Here is a 22562-nt window from a genome sequence, read left to right as displayed (position 1 = left end):
AAGAGAAAAGAATTTCTTCGACAAAAACATGTTGAACATGTTGCGGAGGCACTTTGGGTGAACTTGAATGGGGAACTAGTTTAAATCAGGGTGAACTTGAATTTTGTGGGTGGTTCACCTAAGAGAAAAGAATTTCTTCGACAAAAACATGTTGAACATGTTGCGGAGGCACTTTGGGTGAACTTGAATGGGGAACCAGTTTAAATCAGGAGCGTAGCTTGAGTAGACTTGGTGATACTCGTTGGGGTTCTCACTTTAGAACCATTTTGAATGTGCTTAATATGTATCCCACGATGCTTGAGTCACTTGACGACATTGAGCTATTTCTAATCGTGTTGATAGGAATAAAGCTGAGTCACTTACTCACTTATTGATGACATTTGATTTTATCTATGTGGCACATTTGATGAAGAGTATATTTTCTATTACAAATGAATTGAACATGACATTACAAAAAAGTGATCAAGATGTTGTGAATGCAATGACAATGGTTGATGTAACTAAGAGAAATTTACAAGAGTTACGAGATGATGGTTGGAAAAAGTAACCATATTTATGGTTAAGTAGGACATTGAAATTCCTTACATGGAGGAAAAGTATGTTGTCCCTGGGAGACGACAATTTCATGGTGGTAGGCCACAAGTGACTAATCTTCACCATTTTCGAGTTGAAATTTTGTAAGTGTCATTGATCTATAATTGCAAGAACTTGATTATCAGTTTGATGAGGTAAGTAAGGAATTACTTATATGTATGTCTTGCTTCAATCCCATTAACCAATTTTCTTCTTTTGACATTAACAAATTGATCCGACTTGCTAAATTTTATCCCAATGAATTTTCCAGTGTTGAAATTTCTTTTAGGGACGATTCACTTAATAATTTTATTGTGTATATAAAAAGTGATGAGAGATTTTTTAATTTGAAGAACCATAATAAGCTTTCCATGAAACTTGTTGCTTTTGAAGTTAGTGTTGCTTCTCCCTATGGCGACAACAAGTGTTGAAAGAGCAGGAATGACTCAAATTAAAAGCAAATTGCGCAATAACATGGGAGATCATTTGTAGAATGATTTGTTTGGTTACTAGTCTAGAAAAAGATTTGTTTTTGAATGTAAGCATTAATGCTATCGTAAACCGATTCCAAAATATGAAAACTCGACGAGAACAATTGTAAATTTTTAAGTAGATGATCGGAATTTTTTATTACATTATGAATTTACCTCTATGAATGAATAGACGTTTTTTTTTTTTTAAAAAAAAACGTCTATATCCTTTTATGTGGGTAGATATTGGTGCCCCCTCTCCGTTGAAAATCTGCCACTGCTTGTTACCCTATAAATTCTAAATCCGAGCAAAAGTTTGGAAAACTAAGCAAAAGTTATTTGTACACAAAAATAAAAAAAAAATAAAAAAAATCTAAATCTAAGTACCATGAACTATTAATTAAAAAAAATGATAATTTGATGTGTTAACAATTCACCAAAATAATAGTTCCTCCATTTTCTTTGAATGCACCATTTGTGATTTCACACTCGCTAATGCATAACTTTGGTCATTAATATGTTAAAAATTTAAATTCTACTTTAGTACTTCCTCCGTTTCTATTTAACTAACACGTTTAATTTAGGTACATATATTAAAAAGAGGAGAGAGAATTAGAGACACTGATAAACTAGTAATGCAAGGTGTAAACTTACCCAAAAAGGAAACGTATCAACTAAAAATGTATAAAAAGTTTTGTATTTGAAAAGTAGATATCAAAACAAACCTAACTAGATCCACATACTATATTTTTCCTTACTTACAAATCATAAAGGATGATCAAATGAGATTGTATGGATAATATAGAAATCTTAACAGTAATAAAATAATAAAATCATATCATATACTACCTCTGGTCCAAATTACTCGCAACTTTGGGGTATTATTTGTGAGATATAAAATATTCCAAAATTGCGAGTAATTTGGATCGGAGGTAGTAACTAATATATAAAGCTAAACTTGTAGCCAGACGACGAAATAGCGACACTTGGAGTTCCAAATTTTCGCCAAGTGTCGCGCCACGTAGGATACAATTATATATAATTCAATTTGTAGGATAAAAAAATTTAATTTAGAATTCTATTTTCAATCAAATTTGGATAGAGTTTTAGGATAAAATTGTTAATTTAGAGTTTTATTTTCGATAAAGTACCAATATTTCGTATGTACAAATTAAATTATAATTTTATTAAAAAAAATTATAACACTCATAAATTATCATATAAATTTAATTTTTGTATCATAGTATTTTTTTGGAGCAAAGGAATTAGCTCAAAATGCACCACATCCATTATTTATAATATATTCTAATCAATTAAAACAATATACTTACAATCTAATATAATTTTATTACTGTGTGTAGACGTGTCAATCAGGTCGGGTCATGAGTCATTTCGGACAGGGTCATTATTTTAGGTTATGGGTTAAGAAATGTTTTTCACCAATGTTATTATTATTAGTCATTACATGCCTACTATATAGTTTAAATCATCACAAAAACACATCAATTCCTAACTAATTTCGTATCAATGATATGTTTTAAAATTTGACATATAGATTAAAAATTTATCTTAAAATTCAATAAACAACCCGGGCATCGCACGGGCACAAAACTAGTAACTAATATATAAAGCTAAACTTTTATCCAGATTACGTGACAGTGACCCTTGGCGTTCTAACTTTTCGCCAAGTGGCGCCGCCACGTTGGATAGATTTAAATAGACTTCATAAGATAAAAAAATTATAGAATTTTATGATAAAATTGTTAGTTTGGAGTTTTATTTTTGATAAAATACCAATATTTCAAAGGTACAAATTTTAGAGCAAATGTGCAAGAATGCTCAGTTATAGCTGATATAATCAACAAATATGAGAGAGCTTCGGGTCAGAATGTCAATTTAAGCAAGACTGAAGTTGTGTTTAGCAAAAATGTGGAACTGGATCGACGACAAGAAATTATCCAGATTTTGGGTGTTAGGGAGGTTGAAAGACATGAGAAGTACCTTGGTTTGCCCACTATTCTCGGTAGATCAAAAAAAGCAATTTTTGCAGGGTTGAAGGAGAGATTGTGGAAGAAACTGCAGGGTTGGAAGGAAAAGCTATTGTCTAGACCGGGTAAAGAAGTGCTTATAAAAGCGGTGGCTCAGGGGATTCCTACGTATATGATGAGTATATTCAAAATTCCCGATGGATTTATTGATAATATTCACTCCATGCTTGCTAGATTTTGGTGGGGTTCTACGGAGACAACACAAAAAATGCATTGGCAACGATGGGAGAATTTGTGTCAACCTAAGGCCCTAGGAGGTTTAGGGTTTAGGGACTTAAGATGCTTTAATCAAGCTCTGTTGGCCAAGCAATTATGGAGACTTCACCATAATCCGGGTACCCTTATTCATACAATTTTGAAGGCGAAGTATTTCAAGAATTGTGACGTGATCAAGTCCTCTTGTGGCTACGACCCAAGCTATGCTTGGAGGAGTATGTGGGGCGCGAGAGGTGTTTTACTTGAAGGTCTTAAGTGGAGAGTAGGGAATGGAAGTGCTATAAACGTGTGGGATGAAGCATGGTTACCGGGGAACTCATCGGCAATTGTCCGGACTCCAATTGCAAATAGTGATATGGGGCTAAGAGTGAGTGATTTAATTGATCACAATTGTGGCGAATGGAATATGAGCATTATTTCAAGTAATTTCAACAGTGAGGATGTAGCGAAAATCCTCAAAATCCCTTTGTCTCCAAGTTGCCCCGTGGATAAAATGTTTTGGTGGCCGTCCAAGGATGGTGCATACTCGGTTAGATCGGGGTATTGGCTTTGCAAGAAGGTTCCGGCTGTTATGCAGGGAGCGGATATGAATGAGGTTTGGAAACTGATATGGTCTCTGAAATGACCCTCAAAATTACAGCACTTCTTGTTTAGGGTAATTTTACCCCGCCAAGTGGTCCAACCAGAGGACGACACGTGTCAGCTTTAGGTTGGCCTAAAGTGGACCAATCTCCGCCTGACACGTGTCACTCTAGAAATTAAGGGAAAAAGGCGGCTTTCAGGCCCAAATCCCGAGAAAGCCGCAAAGCGGCGCAGCCCACCAATGATTAGGGTTTAGTGACCTAATCAGGGGCACAAATCCCAAAGACCCTATAAATAGGGAGATGTCCCTCTTTTTGAGGGCACGTTTTACCATTTACTACATACAGTCCCTGTGATAGAGACATCTGAGCTTGGAATCCGAGCAGATACCCACCTAAATTTCCGCACCTTTTTCTCTCTTCCTTCAAGTTACTAACTTGTTCGTCGGAGGCGGAGCACCAACCAACCGGTGTCTCCGTTTGTTTTGTAGGTACAGCTCACGCCGGATCAGTCTTCATGTTGTAACTCTCCTGAGGGACAAAAACACCCAAAACATTTGGCGCCGTCTGTGGGGAGAGTACCTCGAAGATGGTTTAAGAGTCTATACCACCCCCTAACCGTCTAGGCGATGACCCATAAGTCTTTACAAACTAGGAGGATGAGGATCCTCAGGTCGAAACCTTTACAGCCGATGATGGCTCGCTCAGAATCAAGAGCATCCGGCCTAGAGACATTCTGGAGCGGGGTGCCTCCCAGGCGGGTACAAGCCGACCCCTTGGGCAGCCGGAGGGGGAAATCCATACGGCCGCTGGATCAGCACCTGTCACCCGAGACGAACTCATGAGGTTCATGACAAGTTTAAAGGGTGAGATTAAAGAGCTGATCACCCAGAGCCGGGCTGGCCCAAGCAGTGGTCAGTCGGCCAAGAAGGCTCCTCTGGAAAAGGGGAAGTCAGTTAAAGATCGGCAGCCAACTCCCCATCCAAAGGTGAAGGCAGCCGGGACCATTGATTGGTCCAAGATTCTTCTTCCTAAGAGGAATAACAATAATACCCGCCGGACTCAGCAGCCGGTGGGAAGTAAAAAGTCATCTCTTGATGCCTGGGAAATAATCAACCGGAAGAGAAATCAACAGTTGTCTGAGTCGGCTTCAACGTCGAACTTCCCTGACAGCTTCAACAATTCTTCTGCAGGGAATGCTCTCCCCCTGCATGAGAGCCAGACGGGTGGTAATACCGTTCATTCTAGTCCTCAGATGATTGGAACAATGCCGTATGTACCTACTCAAGTTTACGGTCAATATCCCCCTCACTTCATGCAACCGGCCCTCTTCGGGGGTCAAGCGGCATATCAAAATGTCTAGCCACTGGACTGGCAGCTCCGTCTGCTACGCCTGGGTGAACAACCTTCTGCGTTCACCCGGGAGATAACCGAGGCGGCACAGCCGGCCAAGGTTAAGAATGTATTGGTGGGGACCTATGATGGTACCACCAACCCGGAAGATCACCTTATGGCATACACCAACCTCATGTACCTACAGGGGTTGGACGACGCCACCTGGTGTCGATGCTTCCCGGCTACATTGAAGGGCATTGCCCAACAATGGTTTGGCAACTTGCCAGCCGGGTCCATTGACAATTTCAAGAAGCTCGCCTTCTTGTTTGCCTCCAACTTCTCAATGAACATCCCTGCTAAGAAAACAAGCCTTGATTTGAGCAATGTTAAGCAGGGGGAGAGAGAAGGGCTGGGCTCCTATGTCAGGCGGTTCAATCTGATCAGAATTCAGATTCAAGGACTGTCTGACGAGGTAGCTTTTACAGACTTCTTCAAGGGTATGAGAGACGGGTCGACCTTTAAGTTCGACCTAGTCAGAAAAGGGGCTTTCACCTTACAGGCGGCCCTGAGGGAGGCGGAAAGCTACATTCAAGCTACCGACCTCTGCTCGCCTGGTAACCAGTTGGACTCCAAGAAGTCCGACAAGTAGAAAGACAGGCGGTTTGCTCAGCCGGTCAAAAATAAAGAAGAGAGCAAGAAAAGAAAAGAAATCTAGGCGGTTAATGACTCTGACCAGCCGTCCTAGAAGAAAAAGAAAGAGTTTAAACCGTACGTTCCTAAGTCCGAGTTTAACAAGGACTGCAATTCCATCCTCATGGAAATCAAGGATCGGTTGTCCCTAGAGAAGCCGAATCCAATGAAAAGTTCCATTCAGTCAAGGAACAAGAACAAATTCTGCCAATACCATGAGGAGGTTGGCCATGACACCAACGACTGCTTCAGCCTACAACGGGCGTTGGACCGTCTGGCTGAAAAGGGGATGTTGAAGTCTTACATTTCCAAGTCCCCAGCCGGGGCAAAGAAGAAGAACAAGGGCCAGTCATCCAAGACTACCCCCCAGCCTGCTAGTAGCTCGGATACCGACAAGGAGCCGGTCCACACAATAGCAGGCGGGTTCTCCTGTGGTGGCCCTACCATCCGGGGCACCAAGAGCCATCTTCGACAGATGGACAAGGATGATGATGAGCAGGCGTCTGCAAGCACCTCCTTCCGAGACGTCTTGATCACTGAGAAGGACAGGGGCAGCGTCCGCCGTCCGCATGATGACCCGGTCGTCATTGAATGTAAGGTTGCCAACCAGCTGGTTGGAAGAATCCTTATTGACACCGGCAGCTCATCAGACATCATCAGCCTCCGGTGCTTGCAAAAGCTGAAATACAACGTCAGCAGTATGCATCCGGTCACCCACCCCTTGGTTAGCTTTGGGGGTGGGATGGTCTACCCAGCCGGAAGAATTGACTTACCCATCCGGCTGGGAGAGAAGGGCCAAGGACGACATATTGTCGTCAGATTCTTGGTCGTTGAGGAGTTGACCGCCTACAACATTATCCTTGGCCGGCCAACCCTCAACGTAGCCAAGGCAGTAATCATCCCGTCTCTCATGCTCATCAAGTATGAGAGGGATGACGGCACTGTTGGTTCCCTGAATGGGGATCAGAAGACGGCCCGAGAGTGCTATCTCTCAGCCGTCAGAGACACTGTGGCCCTAGGCGGCCAGGAACCAATAGACCTTGACAATGTCAAGGATGTCGACCCAGCACCTGCCCCACCAGCAGCCGGGAAGAAAAGAAAGGCACCTCTGTTGGTGGAGGTTAAGAAAGAAAAAAAATAGCAATCACTGACCGAAGAACGGTCAGATGAGCTCCGTCCCCAACCGGCTGGTGAAAACATTGATCTCGTTCTGGATGACAGCCGTCCAGAACGTACTGTAAAGGTGGGGACGGTTGCTCATGCTACCTTGGGTGCAAGCTTTTCTGCTGAAAGAATTCAAAGACATTTTTGCCTTTGAAGTGGAAGAGATGCCAGACGTTAGCCCAGATCTCGTTGTCCACAAACTCGCCGTGGACCCCAAAAAGAAGCCCATCCGGCAAAAGAAAAGAAACCACGGCGAAGAAAGAAGTCAGGCGGCAGCTGCCGAAGTCAAAAAGCTGCTAGACGCCAGGTTCATTCGGCCTTGTAACTTCCCCGACTGGGTGGCCAATGTGGTTCTTGTTAACCGAATGGGACATGGCGCATGTGTGTTGATTACACAGACCTCAACAAGGCGTGTCCAAAGGACAGTTACCCGCTTCCAAAGATTGACAGTCTGGTCGATTCTACACCTGGTCACGCCATGATGAGCTTTATGGATGCCTACTCCGACTTCCATCAGATACCCCTGTGGAAAAAGGATCAAGAAAAGACGGCCTTCGTCACTGATCAGGGGTTATTCTGTTATACTGTGATGTCGTTTGGCTTGAAAAATGTGCCTGTCACTTTCCAACGGATGATTAATACGGTCTTCATTAATCAAATTGGGAGAAATGTGGAGGCGTACATTGATGACATGATAGTCAAATCCAAGCTACAGACGGATCACCTTGCTGATCTCCGAGAAACATTCACCACCCTTAGGCGGCATAAGGTCATGTTAAATCCAAAGAAATGCGTCTTTAGTGTTGAGTCTGAGAAGTTTCTCGGATTCCTGATTGATCAAAAGGGGATAGAGGCTAACCTCGAAAAGATACAGGCGGTGATAGACATGAAGTCACCCCATTCTGTCAAGGGAGTGCAGAGACTCACCGGTTGTCTGGCCGCCCTGGGGAGGTTCCTCAGCCGGTTAGGCGACAAATGCCTCTACTTCTTCCAAGCAATCAGGAAGAAGACCAAATTTGAATGGGGGGATGATGCTGAGGCGGCATTCCAGAGGTTGAAAGAGCATTTACATTCTCTACCTAGGTTGGTCAGTCCTTTGCCTAGGGAGACGTTGTACATGTATTTAGCCGTCTCAGATCATGCCCTCAGTGCTGTTCTCCTTGCTGAGCGAGACGACGTGCAGCTCCCGGTTTACTTCATTAGCCATGTTCTTAAAAATGCTGAACTCCGGTACCCCATGGTTGAAAATTTTGGCCTTGCTTTGTATATGGCATTCAAAAAACTGAAGCCTTACTTTTTGGCACATCCGGTGGTGATTTACACCGACCAGCCACTCAAGCGGCCAATGTCTACCTTGGAGTCATCCGGGAGAATGTTGAAATGGGCTATTGAAATGCAAAGCCTTGAAATCACTTACGAACCAAGAAAGGCAGTGAAAGGTCAGGCGTTTGCCGACTTCATTGTTGAAATGACCCGTCCGGTGGCTCCGGATAATCTTGATCAGGTTTGGAAAGTATACGTAGACGGGAGCTCTACAAAGAACGGCTGTGGTGCAGGCGTAATCTACGAGTCTCCTAAAGGGGACAGATTTGAGTATGCACTACGCTTCAAGTTTCAGGCCTCTAACAATGAGGCGGAATATGAAGCCCTGCTAGCCGGCATTCGCATGTGTAAGGCGGCAGGGGCCATGAAAATTAACGCCTACTCTGATTCCCAATTGGTTGTTAGCCAGTATGTGGGAAGCTATGAGGCTACTCATCCGGCTATGATCAAATATCTTCAGGCATCTATGAAGACCCCATTGGAATTCTGGACCAAAGCTCTACCTGGATGGATGGCATCCGGGCTTACCTCTCAGACGGTACACTTCCTAATTCGCCACAGGAGGCAGCCGTCCTGAAGAAGCGAGCTGCAAGCTTCGAGTTGAAAAATGGAGAACTCTTCAGGGTGGGGTTTCTTAAGCCCCTGTTGAAGTGTGCCACCCCTGAAAAGGGGAAGGAAGTTCTCGAAGACCTGCACTCGGGATTCTGCGCCTCTCACATAGGCGGCAGGTCCCTAGCCGTCAGAGCTAGACGACATTATTTTTGGCCTACTCTTGAGGCAGACGCCAAGGAGTTGGTAAAGAAATGTGACAAGTGCCAAAAATTTGGCAGACTTATTCACCGTCCGGCTACTGATCTAACGGCCATCCACAACCCTATCCCGTTTGCAAAATGGGGCATGGAAATTCTAGGTCCTTACATGCCTGCTCCAGGCGGAAAGCGCTACATCTTGGTGGCTGTGGATTATTTCACCAAGTGGGTGGAGGCTGAGACGGTTAAAAATATCAAAACCTCAGACGTGATTTCCTTCATCTAGAAAAACATTATCACCCGGTATGGGGTACCTATGTCTATGGTATTTGATAATGGTCCTCAGTTTGAGACGCCTCAGCTAAAAACTTGGATGGGAGATCAGGGGATCTCAAGCTATTTTGCATCTGTCGGCTGGCCCCAAGAAAACGGCCAAGTTGAAGCTTTCAACAAACTCATCTCAGACGGCATTAAGAAGAAAATAGAAAGAGTCGGTGGCTTATGGGCAGAAGAGTTAATCCATGTCCTATGGGTCATCCGAACAACAGCGAAGGGGGCAACCGGTGAAACCCCATTTCTCATGGTTTACGGTGCTGAAGCCGTCTTGCCCATCGAACATTACGAGCCGACTCTCAGAGTCATGCTATATGATGAAGAGGCAAACTGGGAAGCAATGCGCCTGGCATTGGATTCACTCCCAGAACGCAGGGGCAATGCCGCCTTGCGTCATGAGATTTACCGTCTGAGAATGACCAGAGCCTACAACAAGAAGGTACACAAGCGTCCCTTGAAAGTTGACGACTTAGTGTTATGAAAAATGGAGGCAACCGGTAGGGCCAATGAGCTGGGGAAGCTAACTCCAAATTAGGAAGGCCCCTACCGGATCTATGAAGAAGTAAGGGAAGACACCTACCGCCTGGAAACTCCAGATGGCAGGCGCCTGCCTAGAACTTGGAATGTAGACAATCTGAAGAAGTACTACTTCTGAGAATGTAAGTTTTTTGTAAACAGTGAGTCAATTAATGAAGATTCAGACTTTGTTTGCAAAATTGTTTTGTTGTTTTTTTATTATCCGCCTGGGTAATACTCAGACGGATTCTTCATATACCTAACTAAGTTTGATCCTTAGTAAAGGTTACATTTGTTTGATCGCCTGGGTAATACTCAGATGGATCCTTTGTTTATTTAACTAAGTTTGATACTTGGTATGATTTAATAATTGCCTGTCCGTCTGGGTAATACCCAGACAGGGTTTTTTGTTTAACCAACTAAGTTCGACACTTAGTGTAAATTCAATGTTGTAATAACGCTCGGCCAATGCTCCGATTAAAAACTAAGCACAAAAACGCTTAGTGGCTATACAACCGGTCCTAAACAAGACCAAAGGCTAAAATGGCCGGATGGTTGCTCATTTTATAAAATCGCCTGTCCCAACATGGACAAAGGCGTCCGGCGACACCCCTCCGGGTGCAATCGTCGCAGAGAACAGACTATTTGTCGGTTCTACGTACCCATGCAGACGACAAAAATTGAACGACTGAATTGGTTAACTCATAACCATCTGACCAGAATGATTTGTGAAGAACGATCAAGTTACCAAATACCGGATGCCCTGGGGCATCAGTCAGTCACCGGCTGAAGTTCTCACTTAGGTTATTTATTCCAAAATTGCACTTTCTATCCCAATTGGGGCAAAAGAGTTGTTCAATGGCTATGAAATCTCTACCAAGACGGACAAACTCTGTCTGGGTAGTGACTGGAACGCCTGTTGGTGTACGGCTGTGCACTTGGTTTGGGGCAATCACTACTGTGATTGATTGACTTACAAACGTATCATGCTCTTTGCAGCATCAGACGTTTCCAAGTCAATCAACCAACTCCATTTGAAACCAATCACACAGCCGTCCGGGAGAAAAGAGAAATTGTTAATTAACCCGGCTCCATAGCCGGTAAATACAAAGATATTCGGCACGCAGGCCGGAAAAGTAAGTTTTAGCATACTGCCGCAGAAAAGAAAAAATAAAAACAGAGATTGGCATACTACCGCTGAAAGATCACTTCTGGCCTGCAGGCGGTGCCTCCTGGTCCTCTTCCTCACCATCTAAGGGAATCTCTTGTGCTACACCTGGACCAGGTTGCTCAGGCGCAGGGAGCTCATTGTTGGAGTTGACCCAGGCATCAAAGGACTCAGGCTCTGGCTCACCTCTGTCTCTCAGGTACACCACGTACTTGGCATAACTGTGAGCCAGTGCCCAGATGATGTAATCCGCGTCTGTGTACAAGGCAGCCCAGGCGATTTTCATACGGGCGTCATTGTCAGCATCACTCTCAGCAACCAGGAGGTTTTGCTCCGCCTCCAGGGTTGCTGCAAAGTTTGTCTGAGCCTGAGCAGCCTCCTTCTCCAGCCTCTCAACCTTGGTCTTCATTTTGGTGTTCTCTTCAGAAACACCTTGAAGTGTGCCAAGGTCCGCCTGAGCCTTCTTGAGCGCCTCATTAGCCTTCTTGAGGCTCTCATCCGCCTTCTTCTAGGCCTCCTCCGCTTTCTTCTGGGCCGTCTCAGCATCGCCCGCCCGTTTATTGGTCGTCTTCAGATCCGCCTCCAGCTGCTGGATTTTTGACGCCTGTGTCATTATGATTGCTTTAGTTTCAAGTTCATTTACGATAGTTGAGTATAAAGCAACATTATCAGCGTCTGTGGCAGACTTCTTGGCCCTTTTTACCTCTTCCCGTTTGCGGGAATAAGGACGCTTGAGCCCGTCCACCAGCAGCATAGCCTGCAAAAAAGCAAGCGGTATGAGTATTGCAAGAGGGATAAAACACTTGGAAAAAATAAAATTGACAAGTCTCTTACCTCAGCCAGAAGGGATAGAATGCGTTCCAGATTGAACATCTCTATCCCAGGGATGTTGTCTTTATCCCTCTTCCGGACGGCGTCAAGCATGGCCTTGGCATGCTTCTGGACGTCTGGCCAGCGGGGAGATTGATCTGCACCATAATCAATACGTGATGAGTGCGAAACTAAGGCAGCACCTATCTGTTGCCGACCGTCTGAAGATGACGTCTATTGAGAGTGGGATTTCACCCGCAAAGGCCACGCCAGCTCAAGCGGGGATTCAAAAGGGTTCTTACCTTCAGAGCCGGCCAAGCGGGAACCGCTTGCAGGCGTGGTGAACCCCGCGGCTGCTGATAAGGGGTTGACGAGATCAAGGCACACGCTGCCTCCTATCTTCTCGTTTCGCCCCGCTATCCGCAGCTGCTGATGCCCGGCTGAGGCGCCAGGAGTTGACGCGGAGGTGGATTTTTTAATTTTGTTGAGAACGGCGGGGGTCTCTTCCCTAGCCCGTTTGAGTTGTTTCTCAAACGTTTTTCCAACCTCTCCTCCCTGCGGAAATAACCAAAGTTAAAGTTAGCATCCGGGAAAAATAATTTTAAAAGATCAACTTATGAAAGGGTCAGACGTTTGTTACCTCGGCTTTGACCTCAGCCGCAGCCTTTTCCGCAAGCTCCTTGCGGATGACTGCAGAGGACCGCTTGGGAGTCTTCTCCGTCTGTAGCATGTTTAATGCTTCTTCTGCAAAAAGAGAGATTGGTCAATATCATAAATCAATTCTGATACGAAAGCACTACAGGCGGATATAAATTCAGGCGCATACGTTTGGTAAAAATAAACATGGGCACGGGCCGTGCCGGCACGGGCCCGGCACGACTCCGACACGGCACGGCGGCCCACCTGTGGGTCGTGGGCCATGCCGTGAACAAATTTCTGGATTTTGGCACGGGCACGACACGTGGCACGGCGGGCGTCACGGTGGCCCGCACGCTGGCACGACCCGCCGGCACGGCACGTGGCACGGCCGGGCACGACACGGCACGGCACAGACACGGCCCGGCACTGCCCGGCACGGCACGGCCCGTGACCGTTGGAAAACTAGCCGTTTTTGGCCGTTTTCCAACAGCTATAAACGGCTAGTTTTCCACCCCATTTCCCACCCAAATTCCCTATAAATACCTCATATTTTCCTCCATAATTTTCACAATTCATCAACTCATCTCTTCTCTCTTATTCTCTAATTTTCTTACTCCCAAATTCTCAATTCTCAAATACAAATCATACAATCTTGCTCTCTTTTGTGAAAAGAAAAAAAAAATTCCTACTCTCTTATAAAATTTACATTTTTACTATTATTACTTTTATTAGTCTACTACCAAAAAAAAAAAAAATTGTTATATTTACATTCGGGAAATTATAAATTCGAGAAATTATAAGTTCGGGAAATTATAGATTTGGGAAAGCATTGAAGCGTCATTGTAAGATCTAACTCAACTTTATTTTAAATTGTTATTGTTATTATTATTGTTAGTTGTTAATCTTGTTATTATTATTATTATTATTATTATTATTATTATTATTATTATTATTATTATTAGGATAGTGAGTTAGTGTACATTCTTTCTCTTTGTTTCTATTTTGTTTTTTTTGCTTTCAATAATTCCATCTTGTTCTCTTTTGCCTTAGCTTTGCTCGAGGACGAGCAAAGGTTTAGCTTGGGGGAATTTGATAAGTGACATTTATGTCACTCCTAGGGGTAGTGTTTAGGTCATTTTCGTGTTTATTTTCCCTTATTTTTCCTTTTATTCTCTTGTTTTCTCTTTAATAAAGTTTCTAGTTTATTTTGGTAATTTTGGTGTGTTTTAGTTTATTTTCTTTATTTTATTAGTTTTAGTCTATTTTTCCTATTTTATTTTTATTTTATTTGCTTGCGTAGTTTTAATTATTTTTAGTTTAGTTTTATGTCTCTTATTTTCTATTTTATTTATTTTATTTTATTTGTCGTGGTTTTGTTTTATTTCGTCCTTTGTTTATTTTCATTTTATTTTATTCTTTGTCCCAATTCTCTCCTCAATCTTGCTCGTGTTTGTAGGTGTGTTCGAGGTTCAAGGCATACGCTACAATATTCAAATGGAGTGAGTCTCGGGTTTGCCCTGCTACTTGCTGCTGCCCCTTAACCTTCACCCCACGTTTCACCTTATCCTCCACCACACCAAAACACCGCACATCCCTTGCTCCCTCATCTCACTTAAACACCACCAGTTAACCCCCTATTCTCACACCAGCAGCAACAACAAAACTGCAACAACAGCAGCCCAGCACCAGCCACCACCTTCACGCACAACAGCGCAACAATCAACTCCACAACAGCACCTAACACCGCTGCAACCCCTCACACCACTCACCACCAGCCACACAACATCACACACCACCAATCCACACCAGCACCACCAGCCGCAACAGCAGCCGCACCACCATAACCCAAACCAAACCAAAACCACCGCAATCGACCTCCCTCAACCAATTACAGCAGCCGCACACCTAGCAGCCACCAAACAACACCAACACCTAGCAGCCCACCAAACAACCTCACACCTTACCACCACCGCGCAACAGAGCAGCCACCACCAGCATCAATTACAGCAACAATTGCGCCACATCGTCACCAATTCGCACAACAACAGCCCCAAATCAGAGAGAAATGCAAGTTCATTTGGGTTCGAGCAAACCCATTGAGAAGTTCGGTCGAATTTCGAGTCAGAGACTTTGGGGGTTTTGTTATTCAAAGAGGAGTGGTCGAACATACCCATGGTTCGACTGAACCAACCCCGTAGTTCGGCCGCACCAACCCGTGGTTCGATCGAACCATTTCACGAGCTTCGCACGCGATTGTTAATGAAGACCAACGACCTTGATTGATGCTCATAATAGGCGTTGATGATGCGATTGGTGGTGATAGCCGTTCATTTGGTGCTTGAGTGAAATCGGAGGGTGGTGATGCAATGAAGATAATTGATGTTGGAGCTTGGTGATGATGATAGAGCAACCATGAATTTGGAAAAAGGGGAAATCGGGGTAGCTGATAATTTTTGGGGATTTTGGTTTTATTTTTCTTTTTCTTTTATTTTTATTTCTTTTCCTTTTCCTTTTCTTATTTCTTTTCTCTTTTATTTCTTTTCTCTTTTATTTTCTTTTTATTTTCCTTTTCTTTCTTTATTTTATTTTCCTTCTTTTATTTTTCTTACTTTGGCTAGCTTAGTATAAATACCCAATTTTGGGGGTAATTAGAAAAAAACATTGAAGAACTATCTATTCTTCTCTCTAATTAGTTTTAGGTTAGGTTAGGTTAGGATTAGTCTTCATTGGTAGAGAGAGAAAGTGTGGTTTTCTTCATTAATGAACTTGGATCTTGAAGAAGGAGCTTGTTCAATCCTTTGTAGACCTTCATCTTCAATTAATGAGCAATCTCTTACTCTTTCTCTTTACCTTTGTTCTTGATTTTGTTTATTTGCTTTTATTTTTCTTCTTTGCTTATTAATCATGTTGATGCTTATTGATTTTATGATTGATATTGTTTTCAACATGATTTGTGAGTAGTCACCTAGCCAAGGGTGTGGGGATGGTGTAGTTGCTAATTGTTCATGCTTTTAATGTTGGGGTTATGTTAATGGTGATTAAAGTCTTTGCATGCTTGATATTCTTTGGTCTTTCTTGCAAGTGCACATTGTTAGTTGATCAAAGATGAGTCTTTACTAACAAGTAACGGAAGTTGACTTAGTTGAGATTCATTACTATCGATTGTTATTTAATAGTACCTCCTAGTATATGGTTCTAATGTGGAAACATAGAGGCTATGTTAGGAGAAGCCAATTGACCCCGGAAGGCGGCTAGATTGGACCCTTTACTTCGATATTCATGCATGTTTAGTTTACCATTGATACGCTACTTTGTTATTGTATGGTCAAGCGTCAACTTCACCTACCCATTTCCCTTGGTGCCTTAATGTTTTATTTCTTGTTTTAGCATCTTTAGACTTTAGTTTATTTATCTCCTATTCCGGACTAGCTTAATTGTCGATAACATTTGGTGGTGTTTACCGTTCTCTGTGGTTCGACCCCTATGCTTGCCTTATACTCGTATTAGGTTTGTTTAGGTTGTATAAATTGTATTTGATCTAGGGATAGACAATTGACGACGCGTTTATTCCCTTGTCACTCCTAACCTCTCCTACTTGGGATCTCATTGATCCAAGTAATCTACTATTATTATAATTATTTTTAAAAATTTAATTTATATAAAAACTACTTACTACTTACTAATTCTTATTGTTATTGTTATTATTATTGTTGTTAATTGTTATTATTATTGTTATTGTTACTTTGTTATTGTTATTTGTATTATTATTATTATTGTTATTGTTACTTTTATTGTTATTATTATTAATTAATCATGGCATCAAACCTGAACGCTTCCTCCTCCTCTAGAAAAGCCAAGTCAAAACGTAGGGAATCACCAAACCCAAACACTTCAATGCCTATGCCCCCCCCTAACATGCCCTTTCCCTCCCCTAACATGCCCTTTCCAAACACTTCCACCCCTTTCTTTCATCCCCAAAACACGGGAGGGCAAGAACAAATGGATGATATGACTCCTTGGACCCAATTTCAACAAAGCCAATTTCAACAACATGAATTGCCTTTTCATCCTCCTTCCCAAGGTAGCCAAACACAAGCCTCCGGGTCGAGTCAACCATCATCCACCCAAATGCCCAACACCCAAAATCCTAACATATTAGAGTGGTGTACCGAAGAGGATTTTGCTCAAACCAAAAGAAAGAGTGAAGTTTGGTCACATTATCAATTAAGTAAAAATGGACAAAAAGCCAAGTGTCGGACTTGTGGTAAAATTTTCTCGGCCGATACCAAGGGAGGGACGGGACACCTTAGTAGACATTCAAAAAAATGTGGTGGACCATCTAGTGATCCAACCCAACCCAAAATTTCTCAATTCCATCCACAAGGCTTCATTTACAATTACGAGAGAGATAGGAATGAACTTGGGAGAATGATTGTACATGCGGAACAACCTTTTCTTTTCGCCGAAAATGATGCCTTCAACAACTATATTAACCGAGCACTACAACCAAAACACAAAAAAATCTCCCGAAAAACCGTTCGATCTAAAGAGTTATCTAGAGTACAAATTGAAATTAGTAAATGAATTAGCTAATCTTCCTAGTAGAGTTTCTTTAACCGCCGATGCATGGGATGGTGGTTACGGACTCCACTATTTATGTGTTACTTGTCATTGGTTAGATAATGAGTGGTTGTTACAAAAACGCATCATTCATTTCAAAATGCTTGAATACCCTCATACCGGTCTTAACATTTCACATCATTTAATGGAATCCATTGATGCATATAGTCTTAGGGATAAAATCATGTCTATGACTTTCGATAATGCAACTTCTATGACATATAGTGCGAATTTGGTCAAATCCCAATTGACCGATGTTATATTAGATGGAGATGCACTTCATGTTAGATGCATTTGTCATGTTCTTAACTTGTGTGTGAAGGATGGAACACAAGCAATTGGTCCATTTTATCACAAAATAAGGAATGCTATTATGTCTATTAATAGCTCTAACATGAGATATCAAGAATGGAAAGGTTTTTGCAGGCAACAACGGATAAAAACCATAAAAATAGCACCGGATTGTCCAACTAGGTAGAACTCCACCTATGAAATGTTGAGTCGGGAAATCGAGTACAAGGTTCATTTAACACTTTTTTATAATATGAAATTTCCAGAATGTGCTTTACTAGAAGATGATTGGGTTAATTGTGAAAAATATATGCAGTTTTTACAATTACTATATGGTATGACACATTGTTTTTCTTCTGTATATAATCCTTGTTCTCATTCTTTTCTTAGCAATGCATGTTTACTTGCACAACTTTTTGCGGAACACCGATCACAACATGTTTATCATGGATATCTTCCATCCATGGAGGAAAAATGGCGTAAATATTACACCGATATTCCTATGATTTATATTTTTGCTTCTATTTTAGATCCTAGGCAAAAATATGATGGCACCTTTTTATTAATTGATATTTATTATAGTAACATGAATTTTGAAGATGATGTTGAAACTTTTATAAATAAGGTGACTGATCAGTTTTTTTCTTTATATTGTGTTTATGAAAGTAAATATGGAACCGTGTCTCGATTTGCCCCTTCTCAAACATCCAAAAATGTAAGTAAACGGGCCAAAGGTTTATTTGCACAAGCTGCTAACATGATGTCCAAGTTTTCAGGTACGGAATCATCAAGTAAGAGAACACAAAGCGATGTTTCGGAGTTGCAAATGCACTTAAGTTACGACTTCATGAAAGGCATGGACGATGAAGAGAAGTTTGGCCTCGACATCCTCGATTGGTGGAAATCACAAGTCGTGAAACATCCAATTTTGTCGGCAATGGCTCGTGATATTTTTGCTATCCAAGTCTCCTCCGTTGCCTCCGAAAGAGCTTTTAGTGCGTCGGGACGAGTTTTAGACGATAGAAGAACAAGACTAAAACCCGAAACACTTGAAATGTGTGTTTGCTTCAAGGATTGGTTGGATGCCGAAACTCGTTCTCAAGATCGTACTTATGCACAAAACGACGACGATGAAGGAACGTCGAATTCTTTTAGTTCTCATACTTCTCAATCAACTCAATTGGCGGATGAACTTGAACCTCTAGGAGACGAAGACGAAGATGAAGACGAAGGCGAAGACGAAGACGACCAATAATAATTACATGATTACATATTTACATTATACACTATTGTATTCTTTTTGTATTATCGAACTTTGTATTCCGTATAATAAATGAAGTTATTCAATATTCATACACTATTGTACGATTTTTAATTATCATTACTTATTTTGTATTATTGAATTGTCGTACATTCGTACCGGCTACCGTCATATAATAAAATAAGTTATTCTTCAATTTTTTGTGTTTTCGGATTATCGCACTCGTATTTTTTTATTATATGCATTGTTGTTTTTTGCTAAATTAATAAAATTGTTTTTATTTGTTTAAATAAACTTAAACATAATTATTAATTAGATAAATAATTTATATAACCTAAATTAAAATAAAGTTGTTCAAAAAATGAAAACAAAATATATTAACATTAACATAAACATAAATTAATCACATATATTAAGTTGTACTAAAAAAAATATATATCGTTTAATTCGTTTTTTTCATTTATTTTAAATAAAAAAAAAGGGTGGCACGGTTTGGCCCGCGGCTCGGCACGGCACGGCACGCAAGGCACGTGGGCCGTGCCGTGCCGTGGGCTGGGGTGTGCCAATTTCAGGCACGGCACGGCCCCCACCCCGGCACGGCCAGGCACGGCCCGCGGCGGCACGGGCACGGCCCGTGCCCATGTTTAGGTAAACATGTGTCCTAGCCCGCAGGCGGCTAGGAAACACTCGTCCCTGAACCAGGCGCTCTTGGGGATCTAGTTCTTGGGGACTTTTATTGTTTCCCCGGTTGACAAGGTCGCGTCTGTGAGGCCGAAAAAGTCTGCCTCAATGATCTTGTCAAAATCTTCCTCTGGGATCCGGGGAAGAGCGCACTTCCGGCCCATCAAGTCGGGCTTCTTATTGTAATGACGGAATTCATAATTCTCCCGTCTGCAGGGAGCTGACATCAGGTAGAACCTGTGCTTCCAGCCGTCGAATTTCGAGACCTTGTCCAAGGTCATCATGTATTGGGGATGCGTGGTTAAAGTGTACCACGCCCTCCAGACGTCTGGGCTTCTGCTAAGATAAAGAATACTAGCAAAAGCCTCCCAGCCGGGGTTAAGCCCCTGGAACTCGCAGGCGGCAACATACCCCAGAATGTTTGTCCAAGAGTTGGGGGTAAGTTGCCAGACTCCGAGGTCGTAGCCTCTCAATATTGCCTTCACCGCTTGGTGAAGGGGGAAGCGAAGACCAGCCTTGAACGCCGCCTCATAACAGCCGAAATAGCTGTTGGCGTTCTCTTGATCATCCTCCCAGGCGATGGTGCCATCCTCAGGCGGCACCCGGATTCTATACCCGTCTCCTAACGGGTGCATTTGCGTAAAGTTTTTTAAGTTCTCCTCCATTTGGATCCGGTCCTTGGAGGAGACGTGGATGTTGAAGGGATCGTCCTTCTCGTTCCACTTCTTCCTTTCTTCCTCCTCGCTATCCTCAAGCGGGGGTAAATCGTCGCTGCTCTCAGAGGTAGAGGCGAAGCTGTCGCTCTTCGTCTCCTCCTCATTCTGGGTCAAAGGGGCTGAGACGGCCTCATCGCCGCCTTGGTCGCACTCTTCCAAAAAGGAATCAGCGGGAGTTGAAGGGGCGCGCGGAGGGGATCTCTCCAGAGCCGTCTGGTCTCCCTGACCAGACGTTTTTCCCTCAGGCGTTTGGCCGCCTGAGCCTTCGCTTCTGTAGTTTGGATCAGTGGCCGTCTGCATAGTCCGAGCCATTGTGTCCTGCACAGACACATAAATGGTCGGGATCCAAGGCAAAGGGTGGTCCCAACACCCCTAGACGGCACTCCCAGTCCTAGACTCAGCCGTCCCAGGTGACCGGCTGGACTCTAACCTAGGCTGTGCCGTGTGTGTTGGTGATGCATCCATTTATTGCAAGAAATATGTACAAGCGGTGAAACAAGAAAAAGAGCTGAGAGAGGCAGAGACGGTACCTTTGGATTTGATATCTGAAAACGGACGGGTCCGGCTGGGTTGATGGAGTACGAGCTTCCTTGCTTGCGCCTGACTCAAACGGATGACTTCTGCTCTCTCAAAGTTCTCTCTCTAGAAAATTTTTGTAAACGTACAAAATTATGAGGGTAAACGGCTATATATAGAGGGTAAATACGGGGGCTTTTCCGTAATTTACTCGGAAGGTGAACGGTTACTTCTTTATGGTAAAATTACCACCAATCGGAGCGTGACACATGTCACAGATGCCACGTGGCGTGCCACATCACATCTGTGAGGGGCAAATGTTTAGGGTAATTTTACCCAGCCACGTGGTCCAACTAGAGGATGACACGTGTCAGCTTCAGGTTGGCCCAAAATGGACCAATCTCCGCCTGACACGTGTCACTCCAGAAATTAAGGGAAAAAGGCGGCCTTCAGGCCCAAATCCCGAGAAAGCCGCAAAGCGGCGCAGCCCACCAATGATTAGGGTTCAGTGACCTAATCAGGGGCACAAATCCCAAAGACCCTATAAATAGGGAGATGTCCCTCTTTTTGAGGGCACGTTTTACCATTTACTACATACAGTCCCTGTGATAGAGACATCTGAGCTTGGAATCCGAGCAAATACCCACCTAAATTTCCGCACCTTTTTCTCTCCCTTCAAGTTACTAACTTGTTCGTCGGAGGCGGAGCACCAACCAACCGGTGTCTCTGTTTGTTTTGCGAGTACAGCTCACGCCGGATCAGTCTTCGTGTTGTAACTCTCTCGAGGGACAAAAACACCCAAAACACTTCTTGTGGAGAGCTTGTAAGGGTTATCTTGCTGTTAAAGAGAGGTTGTTCTATCGCCACATTGTATCTGAAAAGTCTTGTATCATCTGCAATGAACCTAAAGAGACTATCATTCATGCCACCTTTGGCTGTAAGGCAGCGAAAGAAATATGGGCTGCTAGCCCTCTCGCATCCAAGGTAAGTGCTTCCCTTGATAATAGCTTTGTGGAGAGATTTTTATGGTGTTCGAAGAATGTATCGAAAGATGAGCTGTTATCTATTGCTACACTTGCATGGGCATCATGGCATTGTAGAAATAAATCCATTTTCGAGCAAAATGACTTTTGTGTTGTTGATGTTGCTCGTGGGTGGGTGAATTTTGTGAAAGAGAGCAACGAATATGCCTTGAAATCTGGCCACGGATCAGCTCAAATTGTGAATGCTGCTATAAGCTGTTGGCACTGTCCTGCTGCAGGGATGGTAAAGGTGAACTGTGACGCGCATTTAGGCACGAAAACAGGGTTGGGTGTGGTGATTCGGAGTGAACAGGGGGTGTTGCTGGCTGCTACAGTGCCTGTGTTGGAGGCTGGTTGGGATGTTGATGCTGCTGAGGCAACAGCCTGCAGATACGGTTTCCAAGTGGCAAGGAGGTTAGGCTTCAACAATGTGCACCTTGAATCTGATGCTGCAAGCGTAGTGAATGCTGTGAAGTCGAAAGCTAAGGGTTTCTCTCCTATTTTCCTATTGTATGATGATATTTCTAGTTTGTCGTCTTGTTTTAGTTCCTTTTGTTTCTCTCATATTAAGCGTGCGGGTAATACCTTAGCCCATAGTGTTGCACGATGGGATACTAGGGGATGTATTGAACGTGTTTCTCTTGGTCCTTTCCCCCAAAGGTTGACAACTTTGGCGGAAATTGATCTCCTATAATGATAATTCGCAGCTTTGTTTCAAAAAAAAAAAAATATTATTCAAAAAAATTATTATATTATAATTCTCAAAAATTATCATATAAATTTATTTTTTTGTATCATAATATTTTTTAGAACGAAGGAAGTAGTTCAAAGCGTAAAACA

At 42.9% G+C, this 22562-nt stretch overlaps 1 protein-coding gene across 1 annotated transcript; it reads left to right on the top strand.

Annotated features, from left to right (window-relative positions):
- The first annotated feature begins 442 nt into the window (after positions 1 to 442).
- Positions 443 to 22416, top strand: LOC145631517 (uncharacterized). The gene is made up of 4 exons (XM_081683620.1): positions 443 to 533; positions 2851 to 3902; positions 21548 to 21684; positions 21801 to 22416. The coding sequence occupies exons 1-4, from the start codon at positions 443 to 445 to the stop codon at positions 22414 to 22416; spliced, it is 1896 nt and encodes a 631-aa protein (XP_081539746.1).
- The last annotated feature ends 146 nt before the right edge of the window (positions 22417 to 22562 follow it).

This window comes from Chenopodium album, chromosome 1, assembly GCF_948465745.1.
Source record: "Chenopodium album chromosome 1, dcCheAlbu1.1, whole genome shotgun sequence".
In the NCBI taxonomy this organism is placed as follows: domain Eukaryota; kingdom Viridiplantae; phylum Streptophyta; class Magnoliopsida; order Caryophyllales; family Amaranthaceae; genus Chenopodium; species Chenopodium album.
This window is presented reverse-complemented; position numbering and strand designations above follow the sequence as displayed.

Coding starts and splice junctions, on each gene's coding strand:
- LOC145631517 (XM_081683620.1), top strand. CDS start 443: ATGACATTACAAAAAAGTGATCAAGATGTTGTGAATGCAATGACAATG. Junction 534..2,850: donor ACAAGAGTTACGAGATGATG/GTTGGAAAAAGT, acceptor AATATTTCAAAG/GTACAAATTTTAGAGCAAAT. Junction 21,685..21,800: donor CTAGCCCTCTCGCATCCAAG/GTAAGTGCTTCC, acceptor ATGGCATTGTAG/AAATAAATCCATTTTCGAGC.